We start from the raw sequence: 23,757 nt of genomic DNA, 5'->3' as shown, positions 1-23,757 counted from the left end.
TCAGCTGCAGCCTGTGGCAAAGTGACTCAGACAAAGGAAGCACGCTCAGCGCCACGGCGAGTCTCGGCACACACGGCCACGCGGTGAGGGTTAACGAGGAAGCTGGGACCGTTAATGAAGAGGGAAGGTCTGCTTCTGTCACAGCCACACACACACACAGCTTTTAACACTGATGCTTCAAGTTTAACCATTCATCTGGTCCAGTCTGACATGATTGAGACCCAGGAACTGCTGACTGCTGTCAAACATAAGGCCCGGAGGCCAGAACTGGCAAGGCAAAAGAGTCCAATCTGGCTCACAGCATGGCTTTGGAATACATGACAAAGGGCGTAAACTTTGGACTTTTATTTGCCTCCGAAATAAAAACTACACCGGAGTAACTGGGCACGAAAAAGTTTGTTTTTAAAAGGAACGGAGATGAGATGTAAACAAACAAAAATCTTGTGTTTTACTTTAAATAAAGTTTTCTGCATACGTATTTCTTACAGTTGTGCAGTTCCTGTAGCCGCGGTTCTTCATCATGTAGAAAGTCATGCTTTTTCTGAGACTCTGACAGAAGGGGCGGTTATAGCGCTCGCTCCTCGAGGCTACAGTCCAAATGAAGTGAGCCGGTCTGGTTTATTGAGGATCAGAGTGGGGTCTAATGGCTCATTGTGGGAAACAAGTTCCTGCTCAAGGTTAATAAACTAAGCTTCGGTGCAGTCGTTTAAAGAGCCCGCGACCTCTGAAGCGTTTCTACACTATTGAGAACCTCGTATTATTAAAGAAGATGTTTTGTTGCTTTGCAGACGACACTCACAGCTTCTTCCTCAGACATGTTAGAAACCTGTTTTAAGAATGAAAAGTGGAAGCTGAAGCTTACAGTGGTATGTGACGCAGCAGAGTGCCGATGCACATCTTCATCTCCAGTCCCGAAGCAGAGGCTCTTCTTCTCATGTTTGTGGCTTTTTGGCATTTCTAATGTGATCAAACGGCAACAAACGAGATGTGGCCTTCAGGTAATCAATGTGAGACACAGCATCATAACAGCATCGACTGTAAGGAACACGGCCAAGTCGTGTAACATTCCCACCGCTGCCACTCAGAGGCTCGCTGATCCCCAGCAGCAGTTGCAGCTACGCCGAGTTCCTGCGCTTTCCCGCCATCGCTCTACTAAATTAGAATAGAGTGCTCACTTCAAAAGAAATCTGCCTGCGCTGAAATGAACTGACCTTTTGTGCAGGAGTGCAAGTCAGAGTGACGCTCAGCAGAGTGAGAGGGAGAGTTTGCTCAAGGCCATCCACTTTTAACTCTAATCTGCCCGAGAGCTCACGCGAAAGCACGCGAGACTTGGCTGGCCAGCAGCTCTTAAGAGCGCCAAACACATTTGGCACATCAGTCAAAATCACTTCCTGTGACATTTTCCATCTTTGACCGATCACACTGCAGACAGATGGCTGCAAATGTAAAAACAGCAAAGAGCGAGCGTTTTGAAGACTGAGTCTGAAGGTGACTCATCTCTGCTCTCCTCGAGTATCAAAATTTAAGGCCGACTTTCTTTGTTTTCAAACCGTTTAAACCACTTTAGAAGAGCAATGCAGCACCTCTGTATAATCACACACTACACACATCAGTCACTAAAATACAGAATACAGCAGGAGACAGTCTCAGAGGCATCCTCAGAGCATCTACAGACAACAGCGTGCTGCCCCAGTCTCATCTCGTATTTACATTCAAAAGCTAAAGTAATCTCCTGCTCACACATGTGCACGCAGTAGCAGCACCGTCCCTGCTGCAGCCCCTCCTCCTTTATCACAGCATCCAGCAGAGAATCCCACCGGACGCTCGGGTGTTTTGATTTCTCCTCCTGTTGCTGAGCGTGGCCACACTCATAGGACAAACGAGCTGCAGACAGCCGGTGCGTGCGCACGCCTTTATTAGCTTATCGGGATGTGTGTGCAGAAACCGACAGAGCGAGGCAAATTCCATCTGCATAATTCAATCAGAGGCAATGAAGTAAATGAAGATCAACAGTGAGGCGTCATTCATGTGGAGAGCAGCGAGGATGACCTGAGAGCAGGAAACTGTATTCATCTTAAACAATCCGATAAAGCGCCCACGTTACAAAGACCTGAGGCTCCTCCCATGACCAGCGTTTCCATCAAATTAACATCTCCACATGTGACGCCTCTACAGACAGTGAAGCCTGCTGGATTTATGAGTTACCTGCTGCACTACAGCAGTGATGTTCGTGGATTCTCCATGTGCCGTTCTTCCAGATGTTTAAGCTTCTCTAACAGCGAGCAGGAAGCTCATCTCAGCTGTCACGCATTTTCATTATTTTTTAAATAATGGAGTCTTTTAATGATTCTCTCCCATCATTACAGGAGATGATCATACAACAGGTCAGAGGTCCATTTTTACCTGATACCAGGATCACCTTCTACCCCGATTCCTCCTGGGTACAGTTCTGCAGCACTTTTAGAGTCACCTTTAGAGTCCGTGTGGAGAGCACACCTGAGCATCACACTTTTTTTTTTTAACATAACAGACCCAAGAGGGCTCAGTCTTATTGTTGGATGCAGAAACTGTGTTTATTGATTACTTTAATGGCCGTTATAAATATGAAAATGATCAGTCTGTACTTCAGTGAAGATTCATCATCATCCAGTGTCCTGATCCTAACCTTGAAGCCGGCAGATGTTGAGCAGCTGATGGAGGAGACCAACAATAAACAGCTGGTAGTTGATGTTAACTACCAGTTAAGCAGCAGGGAGAGAAAGTCTGTTTCTGTGCTTCCAGTCTGTAAGGTCTGTGAAAGGATAAATACACCCCCACTTTCAAGAACTACTCTGCCTTTAATGTAAATATAATGATCCCTCAATAGGTGGAAGTGTGCCCCCTGCTGACTTCAGCGTGACTCAGCAGCGGTGCACACAATCAGGCACGAGCCTGCAACACAGAGAATGAGCGGTCATGGCCAGATGAGAATCGATTGCAATTGGAGGACTACTGTAGCTATAAATAGCCTGGCGGGGCTATTACGGGGAACTGTTGGCTACTGCTGGAAACCCGGAGGAGGGAGAGGATCAGGCGAGGGAACGCATGTGAGACACGTGGCTTCGTTGTCCCTTCACTCGTCACCTCAGAGGGAGACCAGACAGGATGTGTTTATCAGCTAAAGCTGCACCCACAGTTGGTCAGTGCTAAGAATCATCCAATCATAATCCTAAAAACAGGCACTCAGATGTCCTGGGCGGTACCGTAACCTTAGAGCAGCCATATTATTGGTCAGATAATGTCATTAAAAGCACAAACGCGTGTCCCAGATGTCCAGTCCAGGGACTCCAGTTAGCTGAGGTGAAGCCTAGCAGACAGCTAGCAACTACAGCCACCTGTGGTGCCATCCACCTGTCAGTCAAAGAGGCCCTGTACAGCTGTTATGAGGGTGAAATTATCTACAGAGACCAAAACAGTCTGTACCAGCCTGTAAGCATGTTTCTTTTAACACGGGAGTCTATGGGGAGTGGCTCATTGCTGCCTCTGCTGGACACCAGAGGAACTGCAGCCAAACTTTTCCTTGTGAACATTTTTAGATTTTTATTTAGTCCAGGAGTTAAAACAACAACAACACAAAAGATCCAGAGCTCAGTCTCAGTGAGCTCCTTGTGTGCAGGTTCATTCACACAACAAGTACAAATGAGTCTTTTTCATGTATGTCTGCTGTTTTTTAAATCCTCTCTAATTCATTAGAAACACAAACAGGGATGTTCCAGGTACTGTGGACTCTCTGCATCTGTGGAAGTACCTGGAACTGATTAGCCACATAGGGGCTCGAGTCAATAGTTCCACAGGAACCAGAACCAAGTCCAGGTAATCAGCTGAAACGACTGTTACTGACGGGATTAAAGAGCAAAACTCAGCAGCAGCGACCTTCTAATGGGACGCTTCTGTTACTATGTCTAAGAGTAAATTACTCTGCTGCCCCTTTTAGCTCCGCTCTAGATAAAAGCACAAAGACAAGAGAGGAGCAGATTGTACACGTGCTGTTTGCCTCATTACGGCTTGTTAAAGAGCCTCATTTGTCAGCGGGGCCTTGGCTGTGGTGCAGACTCAGTTTTCTTTGCAGAAATAAGCCTAATAAAAATACAATAAAGGAGGCGCTTCACAGAAGTACACTCAGGAGCAGCCACACCGCTCGCTCTGCTCTCCTGCGTCAGTACACACCACTAACACAGGCCGGATTGCTGATGGCAACTCCAAAAGCAGACCTTTCATCTGCTGTTAAAGATACACGACAATTTCACATCAACCTAAAGCCATGCTGCTCTGTGAAGCTCTGCAGTCTGAAGACTACAGAGAACAGAATCAAAGAGGTTGAACACAGAAACAAGAATTCCCACACCAGACCCAGGATGCTCCTCCTGCCTGGATTGGCTCGCCCAGAGTCATCCTGGTCTGATACCTCCTGGGGGAAGAGCTCAGAGGAAGACCTCGCAACCCCAGATGGGGTTTGGTGACAGTCACGACAGTTAAACGGTGAGAAAGGGAAAGTACCAAACTGCTTATAACAGATCGGGGTCTTTTGTCTGGGTTTGTTCTCTAAAGAACAAAGGCAGAAATTAGATTTCTTTAAATTGATTCCCTGCACAAGCAGTAGCTGAGATGATGCTGAAAGTGTTTAAAAACCACGACTCTGCTCAGAGCTCACATTAGAAACGCATGAAGGAAAATCTGAGGAGAGGAGTGGAAATCAGCCCATGCTGTGACTCAATGTGCAGAATAAACATACAGCGGATATAGTGGTGGGTCGTGTGATTAGGTAGAGGAAGGGTCCATAGGGGGTCCATGACCCTCTTGGGGACACCTCAAATCTGGGAGTTTCCACCAATTGTCCAGATGCTTTTCTTTCCAAGCTTCTTGGATGACGATGACCTGGATGAGTGAGAACCTTCACGAACATACAGCAGACACTTTAACCCACATGTCTGAGAATTGATTGCATAAATAACAGTAAGAGGACAAGTTCCTTTGTAAATCCCGTGACAGCATAAAGTCGTGCGTGCCAACACGCGTGCCATTTATATTCATACATAAGAAGGCTCGGCTCTCGGTCTGAAACACGTTGCAGTTGAGCCTGACATCGTGTGCAGATTTAACAGCCCGCCGCCCGACACACCGCAGACCCGCTCGTACTTACACGTGAAGATGACCATGACAGCACGCAGCAGTAGGTCGATGGCGGTGTCCCACTGATCTGGCACGCAAGCCACCATGGATGGTATGAGGATTTCTGCTGGGACATAGAACTGTAGGGCGAAGGTGATGAAGATCCCGAAGCAGTACAGGAGCTTCACGACCTGGTACATCCTGGAAAATGGGGAGGAAGGAGTCAAGTAATGTGTGGAAAAATGTGACCTATCCCGCTTATTTTTACTCCTAGATTCTCCTAGAGTAGCTTTGCATGACTCATAGTTCAAAATAATGCTATGTTTTAAACAAGCCATTTCGCCTCCCCACTCTTTGAGTGAACTTTCTTCTGATTGGCTGCCACTCACCTACAGACAGTTTAAAGAGCAGGTAGGTGGAGCTGGAGAGGATTTCCACTCTCACCAAGGCAGAGAAAAACCCTTTGAGGTTGAGTGTTTATTTCCTCAGTGTCTGGCTGGAGAGAGGGGGTAGCTTGTGTGCCCCTGAGCCAGATAAGAGCCATAAAACTGATTTAAAACCTGATGCAGCTGTCACTCTGATCTCAGCATGCTCTGCACTTTTGGAGACTCAGTCAATCCACCACCGCTAGAGCTTGTGGAACATGTGAGCACAGAGCCAGGAAACTGAAGGAGAAACCAGTAACAGCAGCTCTCACCTGGACTTACTAAAGTAATGTAAACACATTCAGATCCATGGCTTCCTGATTCATTCATCATGCAGTGTCCGCAGGTTTCCTGATGCAAATACAACAAGCTGTGGATGTGAAGCATCAGCTCTGAGTATCTATCTATTAGGGGTGCAACAATACACAAAATTCACAATTCAGTTCGGCTCGATACTTTGGTGTCATGGTTCGATATTTTTTCGATACAAAAAAATAAATAAAAATGTTCATGCCTTTTTAATTTGTCATTTATTAAAATTATAAATATATATTTTAACTCAAATTTACAGTTTTTAAATTTAATGCTGCTGTTACAACAAAGTGATAAAAAAAATAAATATCTGATTGAGGAATCACTCATCTTTGGAAAACAGAGTTTATTACAGAGAAATGGCTCTTTCCAAAATAAAAGCTATACTATACGCTTCTTCTGGGCTATATTCTCAGCAGCATATTAAACATATCAGGCACCCATAAGGAGAATCATGTGCTAACGGCTGTCTAAATGACTCGGGTAAAGTTTGTAGCATGCGTGCCTGTTGTTTTTGTCTGCTTCCACTTGTCTTTGCACTAGGATGATGTCGGAGTAAATGTGCACGGCCAACACGTTAACGAGCTAACTGCGCTAACACACTAGTTCCCACCAATGTAATTGAGCATTGCGTGGCACATCCGACATACTGTTTTACTTTAGTCCATGACTCACTTACCTTCAGGGTCATACGTCACATGAAAACCAAAATAGTTCCAAACGCCAGATCTGAATGAGGGTGGGGGAGGTTCAATTTGCCATGTTGCAAGGAGAGCTTAACTTCTGTCTCGGTTGGTTTGCCTTGGTTCAGTGAATCTGCGTTCGACTACTCCGCCTAGGCTGCACTGTCGAGCGCAGATCCACTGAGCGCTCAACACAGACAGCATCATCAGAAGGAAAGTTGATAAAATAAATTAAAAAATTTTTATTGTTCGATACATATGCGTACCGAACCGAAAGCACTGTATCGAACGGTTCAATATTGATACGAGTATCGTTGCACCCCTACTATCTATGGGTCTAAAACACAGTAAAACAGGTTTTAATATTTTAATGAGACACTGGGTCCCAATCCTGCCACCCTTCTTCTAAACAATTAAGATTTAAGTCTCTTTGCTCTTCGGCACATCGCATCTGCTGAGTCTGGACGTACCACACTGTGCTTCAATTTAGTTTAGGAGGTTTGGACTTGTGTATTGAGACGCACCTGCACCACAAACACACACAATAGTTTGTGTTCCTGGAGGTTTGAGGCAGTGACACAACAGGAGGAGATGTGCTTGGGTGGAGTCATCTGAGTGCACAGCTGACTCCACCCATCCTGTGGTGTCTTATGTGATTCTCTGAGTGCTGTAGGACATTAACCAGCACAAATGTTTTTAAACATGCCGACTCGACTCGATTTCTAATCCTGGGCGTTGTGGCGGTATCTCACCAGCAGTTAGGTAGGTTCAGTGTGATGCTGCCGCCGATGTGCTCTCCAAAGCACATGTATCCTATGGTTCCCAGGCTGATGTAGAGGAATGTGACGATGCCCATGCCCAAATAGAGAACCTGGGTGAACCTCTGTGGCCTCTGCATCTTGTTCTCCAGGGGCAGAACCTGCAGAGAGAAACGCTGTTAGTGGGGCATTTCAGTGACACGTGAAGGCTCAGTGGTGTCTGCTCACACTGATGCCCTGAAAGCTCGCCTTCGCCAGGAAGCTTTGCTCTTTTATAAACCAGATTTAACTGAATTAAATGGAGCTTTTGGAAAATGTAGCTTATCAGCCAGGCAGGACAGGAAAAAGGCCAACTCTGAAACACACGTGTCTGCAGGGCAGATGTTAGCGAGAGTCACATGATGCTTTGAAAAATGTCAAAATGAGGCAAATGTTCTTAAATAAACATCAATAAAGTGAAATAATAACATATCAATAATGTATCTGTAATGAGTACTTGTGACATTAACACTGGGTTACACACCGTGTGTGCTTCAATGGTCACCGGTGAGCGGCGGTGGACTTTAAACGCTCTGAAATCGGACGACTGATTTTGACTCGCGTTGTGCTTCATATTGTGAATACCTTCCAGCTTTGAGCGTACACAAGAGTGGGTGCAAATCTGGCACTTTAAAAAAAAAAATATATATATATATATTTTTTGGCCTTTTTCTGTCTTCGACAGATACAGAGAAGACTGACTGGAAAGTGGAGGGAAACATGCGGCAAAGGGCCGCGGGTTGGACTCGAACCCGAGCCGGCCGCTCTCAGTCATGCGACATATGGTCGCCTGCTCATCCAAATATGGCACTTTTTAATTCAAATATGACAGTATTAGAAAATGACTGTGAAGGAGTCACAGCTTGAAGGTGAGCCTGGCCTATGTAGCTAACAGGAGACCTTTCATATGTTGACACGAGCCCTCAAAGTTTACCCAGAATGCACTTTATTACTCTGACAGGTGACTCACACTGACACTCGCAGCTGCACAGATTCCAGATCTGTGACACGTGATATCTGCTGCACTGATGAAGACACGATTTAAAAAAATGATTAAAAAGCACCGTCTCTTTGTGCTATATGGGCCTGTAAATCTGAAAATATTTATAGTGATGTCAAAGTTTGTATACCTGCATTAATTGCACAGTCAACAGTCTTATCACATCTGAGCGTGACGTAGGTGAACACGGGGATTGTGACAGTAAAATCATTCACAGACTTTACATTCCACACTCTGTTATTAAAAATGGTCAGTGGGACGTGCTGGTGTAATCCCCCTCTTTCTGGACCCCTGCTGCTCTCCTATCTCCAGCCCCCCCCCCACAGCAGTGTGATGCATGATGCCTCATTTGCATAAAGAAATCCAACGGTAATGCAGGGGGAGATAACAGTGCCGTTTATAATCCACGTAATCGATGCACACAGGTGTTTCACATTGATACAGTCATAAAGTTTTCGGCAGCACATGCATGAATGTGTTACCATCAGCCACTCACTCACCACTCCAATGCCTTCGAAGGCAAAGATGGCCGTTCCGAAGAAGAGAGGGTAGTCTTTAGCTCTGCCAACTTTTGGGAGGTCAGTGGGGTTTGAGATGTTCTGTAGAGAAACAAAACAAAATAGATCCACAGCCAGTTAGAGCTGTTCTTCAACTAATCGCATCCTCGCTACTCTTAACATGATTAGCCGAGAAAAAGCTGCACAATGAAAATGAACTGCTGCAGACTTAAAAATTACAGATGACTGAGGTGTTAAATGTTATCTGCACGACAGCCCTGTTCTTCACAACAATACAAATAAGAGAGCATCCGCTCAAAGAGCTCCACGCAAGCAGCTCGGCCAGCTGTGTCAGACACATGCCATTATTTCTTTATCTTTTGGCTCTTATTTTGAAAATTCAAACTCTGGTCTGGGACATGAATGATTCTTTCTCTACTGCGAGATGGAGGGTCACCTAAGCACTAAATGTACTACCTGTGCATGATTTATTATAAAGCATGTGTCTGTGTGCAGGTATCTGCAGAGGAGCACCGAGTTAACCTTCTGTCTGCAAACTTTGACTGGATTATGCATTTCATTAAAAAAGGTCAGCAGGATGAGCCCGAACCCTGAAAACTATCTGAAGTGATTAAAAAAGTACATTATTATCATCATCATCATCATCATCATCATGGTGTTCAAATCAGAGCTCATGCCGAGAGGAAAAAGTCCCACCGAGCAGCAGAAGATCCAGAGTGTTTTCAAAGCTGCTAGTGGCCTTTATGCTCTGCTTATCCCCAAATGTGCTGCTCAGATGATCCATCAGCCACAGTCATCTCACAGGGTGCACGCACAACCTTCTCCACCACGCGCTGCTGCAGGGAGCTCTTACTTATCCAGGTAACAAACATGCTTCTGCTCAATGTCACAACTTAATGAGACCACAGAGAGTGAAAAACGAGGCTACAACCTTGACTGAAGGCAATCGAATCAGAGAGAAACCTGTGGCTCACCGTGAGTGAGTAGTAGTAGATCAGGAACAAACTAGCCGTCATGGCCACATTGGCCCCCAGAGAGAACGGGGCCAGGCACTTCAGGTTGCGGATAAAGACCAGCAGGATGATGGCAGGCAGGAAGCAGAGCATGTATAGGCGGGAGTCAAAGCTCGGGACCAGGACCTGGGTCTGGTTGGTGTAGTTAGTCTGGCAGCTGATGGTGGTGGCGTTGGCAGCTTCTACCACCTGGTGAAGGCAGGTCAGATAAAGAAAGGATGATGCTCATTCTGCTGAAAAGGTCTTAAACACCAAAGGAGTGATTACAACCCAGGACTGGATAGAGATCGTCTGCAGGCTCAAACCAATCCGAGCTGGAGCTCGGGCAGTGTGTGCAGGTTTTCTGAGACATAAAATCATACGAAATTCTCTCTGTGAAAATAAATAACAGAGCAAATATCACGTGTCTTTCAAAGTAAGAGCATGGAGCTTGTCCACCTGGAAATGGAATGTGTTGTGTTCTCCGAAGGTTGAAAACGGGATATTTCAGGTCTGTGTTTGTGTCATGTTTGTGCTCAGCTCTTCAACACACGGCTCTGTATTTACTGAGCCGAGTCAGTCTGAATCTCTGAGTAAAATCACCGCCCACCAGATGTTTGACTGCTGCTTCAGCAAAAATGAGCGGACACAAAATACATGCAGGCAGGCGGCACCCCCTAGTGGCTAAAAACTGAACTACACAAACTGAGCCTGTTGATCGCCATCATTTCCATCACCTCACACACTCCCTGCTGAAATAAGTGATAATCATCTGATTTTCCTCCATATCAGTGCGTTTCATGGTATTCTATTCTCTCAGTAAAGACAAAACCACAGGAGTATGAACCGAACATAATTAAATATTTACTCATGCAAACATCCATAAAATTATTAGATCATGCGTTTACTCTACAGTCAGTCTGTCTGCACTTTCCTTAACCTGAGGCAGGTGGATGAAGCTCAGCGTGCCTCCTCACGCTTGGCCTGATAGGACAGATTACTTCTGGAGAACATTTTCAGGTTTTCCATGAGTGCAAAACTTTGCAAAAATTTGTTGTAACATGGCACAGCCTTCTGGGTGGCTGACCTGCATGCAGGGGTTTGATCTGGAGTTATTACAGCTTTCCATTTTTTTTATTTGAATGTATCTTTAAATTTTCACTTTAGTTTAGCTTCTAGGATACTTTTAAAGTTTCACTTTTAGTTTTTATAACTTTCAGAGTCAGTCTTGTTTTTTATGAAGAAATGATCTGTACTGATTTATGAAGTTCAGATCAGTTAAACAAAACTAAAACATCTGTGAGGTCACACTGGCTGCAGCTCTGTGGTTATCAGCCCAATAAACACCACAGGTGAAAATCACATGGTACAAAAACACCTCACTGTGTAACGCTGACAGGGACAATTAAACTGTGTCTGTGAGTGCATCTGATTATGTGAGTGTGTTGACCTGCTTGATGTTGTCACTGAGGAAGACGAAGTAGACACAGCAGAAGCCCAGCTGTGTGATGATGAGGAACAGGTTGACGGTCCGCCTGAGCGAGACGATGAAACAGTTAAAGCACAGAACAGGACGACGTCTCTCTGATCACATCTTTAATTCTTTGAGGTTCACAGGTCTGAAAGAATTTCCTTTCCTTTAAAAAATTATGTTTTTTTTTGTTATTTATTTTTTTCTTTTGCCTGTGGGACTAAATCTGACATCTTTACATGTTTTACATATTAAAATTAATTTGTTTCCTTGACGTGTCTAAAGAAACACCGAGTAGAACAGGTGAGGGTGTTTCTTACTTTCCCCACTGTGAATGCTGCCTCAGCCACGGCACGTTTTCCATCCCGTACTGCACAGCCTCGCCGTAGGTCAGAGATGGTCGGTTCATCCTGCGGGGGGGGGGGGGGGGGCATCCAGGTGTCAGTCAGTTTCAGCTGACATGAAGCTAAATAACCAAACTGAAAATAACCAGCACAGAAAAGTCGCCCTCTGCTGGACATAAAGGCATCCAGGTTTAAAGTGCTGGCTTCATTTTACAAGCCTGGAGAAGCCATGTCCATTTTAATATACAGTTTATAAGTTCACTGCAGTAAACACCGCCTGAACACAAGCTTAAGCTCCAAAGCTTGTGTGAACAAAGCAGTTCATCTGGTGTCCAGCAGAGGCAGCAGTGAGCCAGCTCCCACATGTTTACAGGCCGACACAGACACTGGTTTAGTCTCTATAGATGATTTATAACTCAGCTGCTTAAATTGCATTAAGGCTTAAAGCTTGCACGATCAGGAGCGTGGCCTCTCTGACTGACAGGTGGATGGTGACACAGGCAGCTGTAGCTGCTAGCTGTCTGCTAGTGTCACCAGAACTGGACTTCTGGACGTGTTTGTGCTGTTGGAGGATTTTAGAGCATTTTAATGACATCATTTGACCCATAACATGGCTTCGGCGAGGTTACTGTACTAACAGAGGAGCTCACAGATACCCTGACTTTGGGACATTTCAGGAGCCCAGAAGCACACGAAATGAGCTAAAAAATGATAAAGCCTGCAGAAACCCTCTGAAGTAAAAACAGATAAACGTTATATATGAAGAGTTAAAAACAATAAAATCCTTAGTATGGCTTGAACACAGGTGCACATGCCCAACGAGTTGACAAAGAAATAAGAAAATGAAGTTTAGTTTTAACCCTTATTGGGTAACTGCGGTTCTTCCATATCTATGACAGAATCAGAGAAGTGACGACTGACTCTGCAAAGATTAAACCTCTAAAAACAGGAAGGGCCGCAACCACTTCTGTGTCTCCTCAGCTGATGTGTGACGGTGCAGAGTTGTCCGTTCACGCTCGCGATCTCCTTGATCCTTTTAATCCCAGCTAATGGATCGCCGTGTGAACTGGGCAAAGGGCGGGCAAGGGGTGGATGGGCAGGTTCACAGTCACAGGTAGTACACTAATTAAAGTCTAATAGTGACTGCACTAATCTGCTGAGCTGCCACGTGTCACCAGCTGTAAAACAGATAAGCCCCGGTACTCTGGGTTTTCGGCCACATGGCTTCACTTATGTAATCCCACTAAAACTGAACCGATGTGGCGATCGCCACGGAGAGGTGGGGCTGATCACAGGTCACGGTGACAGTGTTTGGTAATGTCTGTGACAGCTGATGAGCCTCAAGCAGGAACAACAGCAAACACAACGAAGCCGCTGCAGAGCAAACATGCGAGGACGAGTGTGGTTTTAGTGCAAAGGAGATTAAAATGAGCTGCTGCAAAGGCATGAAGGACGCAGTTCAAACAGAAAGACTCAAAGCAACGAGGACTCGAGCACAGCTTACAGAAACCCAGCCTGACCTCTCCAGTTAGTTAAAAATAATAAAATAAAACGTGCAGCTCAGAGACATCGTAAAACAGACAGGATTCATCATCAGCACTGGATTCACTGGATCTGTGCATCAACATACAGCTGATTTCTCAGCAGAGCCACAGACTCAGACTGTTTTGTTCTCATGATACAAGCGTCACATGACACCGGCCCACAAACCCAGTTTAATTTGCTCTTGTGCCTCATGCTACCTCATCTATAAATGAGGTATCTCCAAAAAAAAACTTTCAAAATAAAAGCTGAAATGTGTGTTTTACTGCATTATTGTGGAAAGTAGAAATCAGTGATTTAGTGATCATTAAAATCTGTTCAGAATCAATGAGGATTCATCTCTTAAGTCTTGACACACTGCCGGTCACACATTAGCTGCTGCAAACATCAGGTGAGTGCGTCAATCGGGCTGGTAGTCATTTTACAGTCTGCTGCTCCCAGGCGTGTGTGCAGTGAAAGAAAACAGCATTTTCCTGACATTTTACATCTCATTTGAACAAAGAGCAAAGAGCCGCTCTGCTCCAACGTAAAGTTATACCGAAGTGACGCACTTATCCTCTCAGCCACGTCCAAACACAGGGACCTTACAGTCTTCCTGCTGAGCCTCCAGCTACTTGCGACTGTGGCTCAGGGGGTTGGGAATCGCATCTGTCACCGGAAGGTCACCGGTTCGATCCCCCGGCTCTCTGTCCTGGTCGTTGTGTCCTTGGGCAAGACACTTTACCCTACCGCCTACGGGTGTTGGCCAGAGGGGCCGATGGCGCGATATGGCAGCCTCGCTTCTGTCAGTCTGCCCCAGGGCATCTGTGGCTACAACTGTAGCTGCCTCCACCAGTGTGTGAATGTGAGAGTGAATGAATAGTGGTATTGTAAAGCGCCTTGGGTGCCTTGAAAAGCGCTATATAAATCCAATATTATTATTATTACTTTGAGAAACATTTAAAAAAAAAGAAGCTTTTATTCTGTGTATTATGTGTTCCCATCCGATCCCTGTATCGAGTGTTTGCGTTAGATGAAGAACAGGAGTGAGCTTTTATCTGCATGTGTGTGGGCTGAGGCTGTGTGGATTACGGAGGACGACGGGATGTGAGGAAATCAAACCAGATGATTGTGTTTTTGAGGGCTGAAGAGCGAGAATCGAGATACTCACTTTGCACTGAGGTGGTGGGAACACATCACCAGCAGCTTCATGCAGTGGACCGCGATGATGCCCATGACCAGAAGACTGATGGGTCCGAGCTGCACAAACACAGACCGAGTTTGTGTGGCGTTTAAAGGCTCAGACTAATTCTGTGTCATGTGACCTTTGCAGGTATGCTTACCACCAGCCCTGCATTCTTGACAGCCAGAGGCAGACCCAGCAGGCCTGTACCAATATTCCCTTTGAGCAGGTGGATCAGAGTCTGGAAAAAACTGCAGCATGAAAAATGAAGTTAGAATCAGACCAGCCAGATCTGCACGTCCTGCATTGGTGTTACATTCTAAGTCTAGGCGTGTCCTGAACGCAACAAATATTTGCCCACCACACTCCACCCTAAACAAGAACCCAAACAATAGTATCTTTTAAAATGCTAAGCAGCCATTTATTTGCTTCAGCAGTGAGCAGTGCCAAAAATAACAAAACTCCCTAATGGTCCCTACGCTTTCCTACCCAAAATGAAAAACCAAACAAAAGACAATTCACTTACCTAACTCGCTACATGAAAAACAGGAGAAAACTTAAACAAAAATGGCTTCTCACGCCTACTAGGCTGCTGCAGTGAACAATATAAACAAGGTGGAAAAAAAATACTCAATTGCTACTTTACAAATCTATTTACAGCTATATACAAAACTAAGATACCAACACCACAGTGATCACAACCCATGACAAACTGAAACACAGGGCTTAAATACATAGAGGGAGCAATCAGGGAATGGACAACAGGAGGGAAACACAGCTGGGGCAAATCAGAACTGACGAGACAAGGAAGCGTAAACTGAACACACTGAGATAAGACAGACCTTCAAAGTACCACAGGAAACACATAACAGTCACGCCTAACACAAAACACTGACAACATTGGATCGTAACAATTGGACAGGCCGAAGGCATTTTACTCACGAGGTCCCCGCCTGTCCTCCTATCCTCTCGTAGTTGCGTTGGGGTCTGGACGGTCCTGGAGGAGACGGACACAGAGCGTCCAGCTCAGACGGATTTTGGTCGGACAACAAAGCTGAGACGAGAGGCAAAGAGACAAAGACGAAAACCATGTGTTTGACATCACGTGACCCTCTGATGTGTTTACCGCCCTGTCTTATGTCAGTCAGCAGTGTGTAAGCAAGCTTTCCTGCACCGTCACCTTTCACAGTGATGTGACGGTCTGGTTATATACACACACAGGTGTCATCCACCTCGTCATGTGACCTGACACCTACACTCTCAGTGACAAACTACAGGACCTGAAAGACTTGAAGTTGGAGAAGAAACCCTTCAGGTCTGGCCGTGCATGAGGCTCGCTGCACATGACTATAAACACGGTGATAACTGAAGATCACCTGACTGCAATAAGCAGGAAGTCCTGAAGGCACACATTAGGCTCAGTGCTGTGTTTAATAATGTGGCGCTTTAGTACTTGTTCATGACTCTTATTATCCCTTCATGATAAAAACTGGAAGTACTTCCACGTGAGAGCAGAACAGCAGGAAGCTGTGAACTGAGCTGAGACACAGCGCTATAAAACTAACAGTTATAAAAGCGTCTTTAAAGGTCTGAGAGCATCGTAACTACGTTCAGAGGAACCCGAGCCTTGCACTCATGAACCTGTCACCAAACACTTCTTATCTTTGCTCTTTATTTGATCTCAGACCAGCAGGTAAACTAAAAATAGCCTAAAAGGGAGGTTTTCAATTATAAATGAAAGTGGACATTATATCACCCCACCCCCACTGTATCTGCAGTCCACACATATATGCTTATTAATGCTAAGCACACACATAAAACTCTATTACTCACACAACACACACACAAGCCCGTTCAGCTATCTTAGTGAGGACCTTCATTAACATAATGTTTTCCCTAGCCCCTTACCCTAACCATCAAAAATGAATGCCTAACCTAATTGTAACCCTGACACTAAAACCACATTTTGAGCCTCAAACAGGCCTTCAAACTTGTGAGTGTGTCCTCACAAGTGACTGTTGGTTCTCACAATTATAGCAGAATGAAGATTTCGGTCCTCACAAAGATAGCTAGACAGGAACACACACACACGCTGCAGCAGCTGCATGTGTTTAAAGTCTTTAGAAAGTAAAACCCACTTTGTGCTCCTACACTGAGGAACCATCTCTGACTTATCTAAGAACTCAGAACGACTGACGGCAGCACATCAGCGACCAACAGACACCAAACAGACAGGCGGTCACTGCCATCACACTCAAGGATTAAAACAAACTGTAGAGCAACCCACTTTCTTCAGCCTTAAACACGACCTTTAATCTGAAAATACTGATGGGAAGAAAAAAAGCTTGATTCTTTGAATTAACTAATAACTGATGACCAATCAAAATTAACATTGAAGAACATGAAGAACTACTCAGCAATGCAGAGACTGAATCAGACTCTGACGCGTTCCTTTACTGATGATGATAAAGTGACCCTCTCCGACCTCAGCTGACCTTTCAGCTTTTTAAAGGAGGCAAGTTTGATTTTTGGAGGTAAACATTGTACATGTCGTCGCAGCGCATCATCTGCCTCCATCTCCTCCTATCCTTCCTTCCTCCTCTGTCACACCACCCCTCTGCATGTCTTCTTGTTCTCCTCCTGCTTGGCAACTCCATCTTCATCCTCCACCCTCACTCCTCTGCACATGCTCAGACCATCTCAGCCTCTCTGACTCTGAGCTGCCTCTCTGATGGACTCGTTTCCGCTGTGTTGCTTTAATCTTTGTACCAGAGGCACAGTTACACTCGTGCCTTCCCGTGCTCCCTCCCTACATGCTAAATAACATGAACGAGTGTAACAATGAAACCACGACATAAGCAACATCAAACTTCAGCCAACAATCTTGTAATCCACATCTACAAACTGAACATGCTCGCTCACAGATCTATGTCGTGACCGCTCATAACGAGCACGTCGTGTCTGGCCGTGAGCTCCCACCAAACCAGACGCGAGCCAGCCAACAGACGGATTCTGTAGATGAAGTGAAAGCTGCTTTGATGATTCACCGTCTACCTGCCAGCTGGGATTACACATAATCCCTGTGTGACTGTGGCCCCGGCTCACGTTCGTGTGCCGTATCATTTTTAACCATCGTCCTGACTTTACTACCTTCGCCTCGGCTGTCTACGTCGCTGGACGCCATCATGCTAGGTGGGAAGGTTTGGCAGACAGCCGGGCGTCGTCTCTCCCAGCCTCACGGATCCTAATGCAGCGAGATCAGGGAGTCCAGCGTGGACGCCTGTCCACTGCAAACAGATAAGAGATAAGAAGAGAATGAGATCTGGCAGCAGCAAAACAAAAACAGAGTCAGAAACTGAGCATGCTCACAGGCTGCTGCACGAGTCCCTGAACTGGACCTCTGCACCGTGTTTGTGCTGCTGGAGCCTTCTTAATGACATTATATGATCAATAACACAGCTGCTGTGAGGTTAATCATGCTAACATTAAAGGGAAACAGACTTCATGACCTCCTTCGTACTCGCACAAGGTTTCAAACACACGCTTCGTTGTTCGTGTCTGATGGCTTTCGGAAGAAAAGCCAAAAGAGGTTTTTAGGGGACAATTCTGAGGCTTGACTTCTCCTGGCACTTCCTCTTCAGAGGAGCGTGTTTCCCAGCAGCGGTTCACCAAGCGTGTCGCCATCAGGAGCGACTCAGCATTTTTTTGTTAGTTTTTTTTTTTTTTTTTTTTACAGCGAGTCATGACACGAGAGGCCTGAACAGCACAGCACATAGTTTCTGCACTTAAAACAGCATCAGCAGTTCAATGTGGGCTTTTATATCACTATGTAACAGAAAGGTTCAGTCCTGCAGCATTGCTTCTCACCTTTGTGCTCCCACACAGCTGCTTTATATTCCAGGCTTCACCCGCAGAACAAAGCAATCAGTTATTAAATATCCCATTTCGAAGGTGCTCATCTTCAAGTACCTTCATAACTGAACTCTCTGGCCTAAAAGCAGTCAGCGTGACATTCAGCTGTTGTTGGGTGATATTTGTAACACTGTGCATACAGCTGATTCAAAGCCTCCTCGGCCGGCTGAGTTGACAAATGAGCGTGTTTTTATTTCACACCAATAATCAAATTGGAAAGTATATAAATTAAAATGTTGCCCAGGTGAGCAGGAAGTGATTTGCCTGAGCAGGAAACACTGCTGAGTTATAAAGATTCATTCAGCCATTCTCAGAAACTACGATTAGACGTTACTGATCGAGCTCGTCCTGATGCTTAGGTGTGTCCCGATGCCCTCTCTCTCTTACACTCTGGTTTAATCTAATGGCCAATGATCATCATCAGCGTGTGTTTGTCAGGTAAATGTGACACGGAGCCTGCTGCTGTGGAACACTGTGTACATTGATGGCTGAGCAACATGAAAATGAGCTCGTTATCTCACGTGTTTATCTCATCTGCAGAGAAGAAGCCTTTATATATTTACCTACAAACAGGAGGAGGTTTAAAGTGCACCTGTGCAGATGTTGACCCCAGCTGCTCTTCAGAAACCGCGCCAGCCGAGTTGGAGTATTTGTCATGTTTATTTACTTTCTGGTATTTTCTTTTCTTCTGTTTTCGTCCTCTGGGCCTCGCGTTAAAACAGATATGAGCTGCTGTGTGTTTTACTGTGCAGGTAAACCGTGACAGCCCGAGCCCCCCGGTGCTTTAACGGCAGTCAGCGCGATAATCGCATCATTTTAAACTGTCAACGGACACAGACCCGACGGGCATTCCCGCCATAAACACAATAAACGAGCCCACGGTCCCGCAAAACCGGCTGTGGACGGAGGGTTAGCTGTTAGCCATAGTTAGCTGTGTGCTGCGGTGCCATTTTCGGAGTAAACAACGAGCCGCGGCAGCAGCGGCCAGCCTTACCTCGCAGACACCGCGCAGACTCGGTCCTCCTGGCCTCGTTATCAGCTCTCAGTCCGCCGCAGGCCGCTTTATTTTCGTATCGTGCTCATGGTGGCGAAGCAGCACAGATTGAAGGCAAAGCGGGACTGTGCTCTGTCGGGCTCGACTCTCCAACAGACAGCCAGCGGTGTGGTCACATGACATTGTCGAGAGGGACGGTCGTGGCGTTCGACGTGATCCCGTTGCCATAGATACGGATTATAATGTTGTGGCGGTTGGTAAACCATTTTATTTTATTATTTATTGGTTTAATCTTTTTTTCTCAGTTTTCTGTTACCATTTGCGCAGTCCTGTATGTTCACTTCTACACAATAAAATAAATAAATAAGCCACCCAGCACATCAGCTGTTCTCCTTGTTACCATCTGGCAGACGTTACAGGAGTCTGTCTGCTCGGACTACAAGACTTAAAAACAGTTTTTACCACCAAGCCATACGACACCTCAACCACAACACTTAAACACACACAACACAGTCCACAGGACGCACTCAGAAGCTACCCTGCAGCTTCACAAGTACTCTGTTTAATCTGCACTGGTCACTCCACTTTATTGTTGATATTCATATTTAAAAAGTCTATTTATTTATTTTTTTTATTATATTTTCTTCTACTGTACCGTGCTGCTGAGTGACTGCTGCTCGTCAAATACATTTCATTGCAATGTTGACCCTGTGCTAACGTGCATATGACAAATAAAACTGAAACTGAACTGAAATGAATAAAATCACGAGTTTTACGTGAGCTTATCGAAAGGAATACGATTACGTAGACTAAAACGCTCTGTTCTCATATTCTCAAATCTGCTTTCGGATTCATTGGGCTTTTATTTTGGAAACTCGTTTAAGGATTTAGGTTCGCTTGCTGTGTGCACCGGGGTAGCTAGGACAAGGTAAAGACTATCTCTCTGAATCGAGGAGCTTTCACAGTCTTACTACGTTATGATTGCAGACTTCTCCAACTGTCTGTAAATGGTACTCATGGCCTCTGATCAATCAGTGGTTGTTAGTCATTGGTCACGACAGTTTGCATATTAATCATCAACTTTTTGGGATTACAATAGTGCAGTTTGTTTTTGTTTGTTCAGCTTACTCAACCAACCTATTTAGCCAAGTGAAACTAAAAGTGTACCGTTCATGTAAATAATATATTTTGTATATAAAAATATTTTGATTAGAGGGTTATTTTATGTATATTAGATATAAACATTGTGAAAACGGTCTTGAAAATCTTGAAAATCTGGTATTCTTAACCCGGATATCCGGTGTTTGTTGTGCTAACTGCAGCTAGCTTGCGGCTAAACAGCGGTCCCATCCCGGGAGTATTTGGAGCCGTGTAGTTACGTGGAGGCAAAAGTCTACATCGGTCTGTTCGCCGGGTTAGGACACGTCACTTCAGACATGACTGTAAGGTTTTAGGGGAGATTTATGCAGTTTTGTCGGCGTGAAGTTTAACGTTAGTCCGTAGCTGCTTTCTAAATGTCCGTGCACACGGTACAGGAGTGTTCTTGTTCTGAAATAGCTTTAAACCATAACCCGGGGCTCTTGCAGCTGCTCTGCTCGGCTTACTTTGTTGTGAATGTGGTACATGCTTTAGGAAATGAGGTGTGGGGTTCACTTTAACCGGACTTTGATGTGTGTCTGACAGAAGCACGAGTTTGAGGTGGCCATGACGTGTGAGGGATGCTCAGGAGCTGTTACCAGGATCCTGAACAAGATGGGAGGTGAGGCTGATCGTTCAGTTTTATTTATACAGAGTCCTCTCATAGCAGCAGTTAGTTTATACTGGAGTGGAGAGACTCCAGTATAAACGGAGCAATCATACACTTGGCATGCGAGGCTCATGCAGACGGTTATGGTTTTCACCTGACTCTCTGCAATTATTATTGGATTGGGTAATTATCTACCTTTTTCCTGGAGCTTTGTAGAAAGTTACAGCATTTGGAGGATCACCGCCTCACAGTGTTAGCTCTGCTGTCACAGGAGCGATGAGGAGATTAAAGTATTGAGCAGAGTTAGGGCTGCTCGATTATGGCAAAAATGATAAACACGATTATTTTCACTGAAATTGAGATCTCGATTATTTGACGATATTTATTTAACCCTTTAAGACCTACCATAGAACCAAGTCCGCCAGAGCTTATATTATATTTTTACATGCTGTAGTGCCATATTTGGGAGCATTTCAAGTTTATATACATCAACACAACTGTTATAGCTCATATTTTAATAATATGTATGCATCAAGTCAGTAATTAGTAATTAATTACATTAGTAATTACATTAATTGCAAAAAAAGTGCAATAAACTACAAAAAAATTGAAAATAGTTTTTTTTACATATATTTCTACCTGGGGAAATTTAAGAGGCTTATTCCTCAAAACATTAAATACAAAAAAGTTGCAAAAAATAGTTTACAACAACAGGAAATTTATTTTGAGTGTCTTCATAGTTTTATTTTGGAGATACAGCAATTTTTATATACTGCAGGAAAAACAAAAAACAATCCTATGATGCAAATTTGCAAAGAAAACAGCAGGTGCATCAAAATAAACTATTTCCAGCAGTGCAATTCGAGTTCTAAGTATCCCAGAAACTATTCAGAAAAGTCAAACATGACTTATAAAAACACCAGTATAGGCTAAGTAAAAAAACTACATTTCCGCGAAAAATGACCTCACTTCCGGTGTCTGTCAGGAAATGGCGGACATGCCATAGTTCGTGTTGACGTCTTTTTCAATGTGGGAAGTGTTACAAACAGCTGATCGGATCGGCAAAGCCTGTTTCTGGAATATTATGTTTTTGTTCCTGCAAGCGCTTTTTATGCAATTTTTGCAAAGCTTTATGTGGAAGGAAACCGTGACCGAGGACAAGCTGGTGGTATAAGATGTAAGCACAACTCCTCCGGTTTCATATGCAAAACAAATTATTGCGCTAGCTTAAGCGATTCCGGTTCTACAGGGATTTAAAGGTTTAACAATAACAATGTATTGAATAATGACTTTAAAAAATAATATAAAATAGTGTGCAAATACTGATAACAGTGCAAATGTTTGCAATATAAACATGTCTACTTGATCCACGTCTGACTCCGCCAACCCATAATGTTTCCACACCACTGAAGTTTTTTTTACCTCTCTTTTCAACCAATGGCAGTCACTCTCCTCTCCAAATAACTTCTGCTTAGCTTTCTGAGCTTTCCTCGGGTCCTCTTAATTGTTGTGATGCGTGTTCAAAATGCAGAGAGGTGCGCTCGATTTGCCACACGGAGCAGCGCGAGAGTAAAGCACGAGGGAGGGGCTAATAATCGGCTCGGTCATTTTTAATGATCGTTGAAAGCCCAGATCGTAATCGTGATTAAAATTCGATTAATTGAGCAGCCCTAAGCAGAGTCAGGGATATGCTGGGGGAGGGGGTAGATGTGAAGGCAACGTTCAGGGTCACCTGGTCCAGCCCTAACTATATGCTATGAAAGTTTGAAGCCTAATCTTAAAGGTAGAGAGTTTGTGTGTCTCCTGAATCCAAAAAGCAACCCTTTTTGTGCTGACCCGAGCAGTTTTCCTTACTGCATGTGCCCATCAGAAGTTAGTGAAGGTGGTCTCAGCCTGTGCAGCAACCATTGCAAAAACCAGAAGCATGTTTTGTCCTGTCTGTTCCAGTTCCTCACGTTCGGCCCACAGGTCCCCTGATGCTGCTGTTTTCCTTTTAGCCTCGCGTGACTCAATGATTCAAGTATCACTTCTGTTTTTACAGCACGTCCTCCCATCAGTGGAAATGCTGACTGTTTTAGGGAGGCAGAGACATCAATGTGATTTTGTTTTTATGTTCCTGTTCCCAGATGTGAAGTTTGAAATTGACCTGCCGAAGAAGCTGGTTTGGATCGAGTCTGACAAAGACGTGGATGTTCTGATGACGGCGCTGCAAAAGTCCGGAAAGGAGGTCAAATACAACGGCACGAAGTGAAGGACCTGCACCAGGTGACCCGGAGCGTTTATAGTCCTCGTGTTTTCTGTAGATTGATGTTTATGACGGCCATAAAGTTCCTGTAAATCTGCAGCTTCGCGCTGAGTTTACTGCATGCAGGAACATATCAGGGACACGATCTTCTTCCAGCAGCTCACAGAAACGTTAACAGGAGAGCGCGCTCCATCGGCTGACTTTAACCTTTGTGCACATTTAGAGGATGTTTATCTTCTGCTTCTCTCAGATCCCCCAACACTTCATTCAGAGTCACATCACAATTAATAGAGTTACACTTTTATTTTTTCATATTTTTTTTAATGCAAATGTTTTTTTCTTGTCTTACTTTAGGAAATAATTCTTGCTGCTGCAAACTGAAGATTTAAGATGAAATTCAAGTTAAAGTCTGAGACCCTCAGTGAGCCTGCACCCCCTCCCATCCAGCTGTCACGCACAAACACC

General features: G+C 44.7%; 2 protein-coding genes across 2 annotated transcripts in view; one reads left to right on the top strand and one right to left on the bottom strand.

Moving 5' to 3' along the window:
• slc36a1 (solute carrier family 36 member 1) overlaps nucleotides 1–19,533 on the bottom strand; it is a 36,080-nt gene extending 16,547 nt beyond the window's left edge. The window contains exons 1-11 of the mRNA XM_005741229.2: nucleotides 19,301–19,533; nucleotides 17,545–17,681; nucleotides 15,337–15,448; nucleotides 14,555–14,645; nucleotides 14,383–14,471; nucleotides 11,667–11,756; nucleotides 11,326–11,410; nucleotides 9,858–10,085; nucleotides 8,866–8,964; nucleotides 7,321–7,487; nucleotides 5,180–5,349 (exon numbers count right to left, since the gene is read on the bottom strand). Coding sequence (XP_005741286.1) covers nucleotides 5,180–5,349; nucleotides 7,321–7,487; nucleotides 8,866–8,964; nucleotides 9,858–10,085; nucleotides 11,326–11,410; nucleotides 11,667–11,756; nucleotides 14,383–14,471; nucleotides 14,555–14,645; nucleotides 15,337–15,448; nucleotides 17,545–17,581 — 1,168 coding nt within the window. The 5' untranslated portion in view covers nucleotides 17,582–17,681; nucleotides 19,301–19,533. The remainder of the gene's footprint in view (nucleotides 1–5,179; nucleotides 5,350–7,320; nucleotides 7,488–8,865; nucleotides 8,965–9,857; nucleotides 10,086–11,325; nucleotides 11,411–11,666; nucleotides 11,757–14,382; nucleotides 14,472–14,554; nucleotides 14,646–15,336; nucleotides 15,449–17,544; nucleotides 17,682–19,300) is intronic.
• A 1,063-nt stretch (nucleotides 19,534–20,596) lies between these two features.
• Nucleotides 20,597–23,751, top strand: atox1 (antioxidant 1 copper chaperone). Its single transcript, XM_005741230.1, has 4 exons — nucleotides 20,597–20,742; nucleotides 20,984–21,059; nucleotides 23,174–23,312; nucleotides 23,647–23,751. Exons 1-3 carry the CDS (start codon nucleotides 20,737–20,739, stop codon nucleotides 23,296–23,298), a joined length of 207 nt encoding a protein of 68 aa, XP_005741287.1. The 5' UTR covers nucleotides 20,597–20,736; the 3' UTR covers nucleotides 23,299–23,312; nucleotides 23,647–23,751.
• Nucleotides 23,752–23,757: the final 6 nt, after the last annotated feature.

The sequence above is a fragment of the Pundamilia nyererei genome, unplaced genomic scaffold, assembly GCF_000239375.1.
Source record: "Pundamilia nyererei isolate P.nyererei 1_Seehausen unplaced genomic scaffold, PunNye1.0 scaffold00108, whole genome shotgun sequence".
Classification (NCBI taxonomy): Eukaryota; Metazoa; Chordata; class Actinopteri; order Cichliformes; family Cichlidae; genus Pundamilia; species Pundamilia nyererei.
Note: the sequence above shows the minus strand (reverse complement) of the source record. Positions and strands in the feature narration are given on the sequence as shown.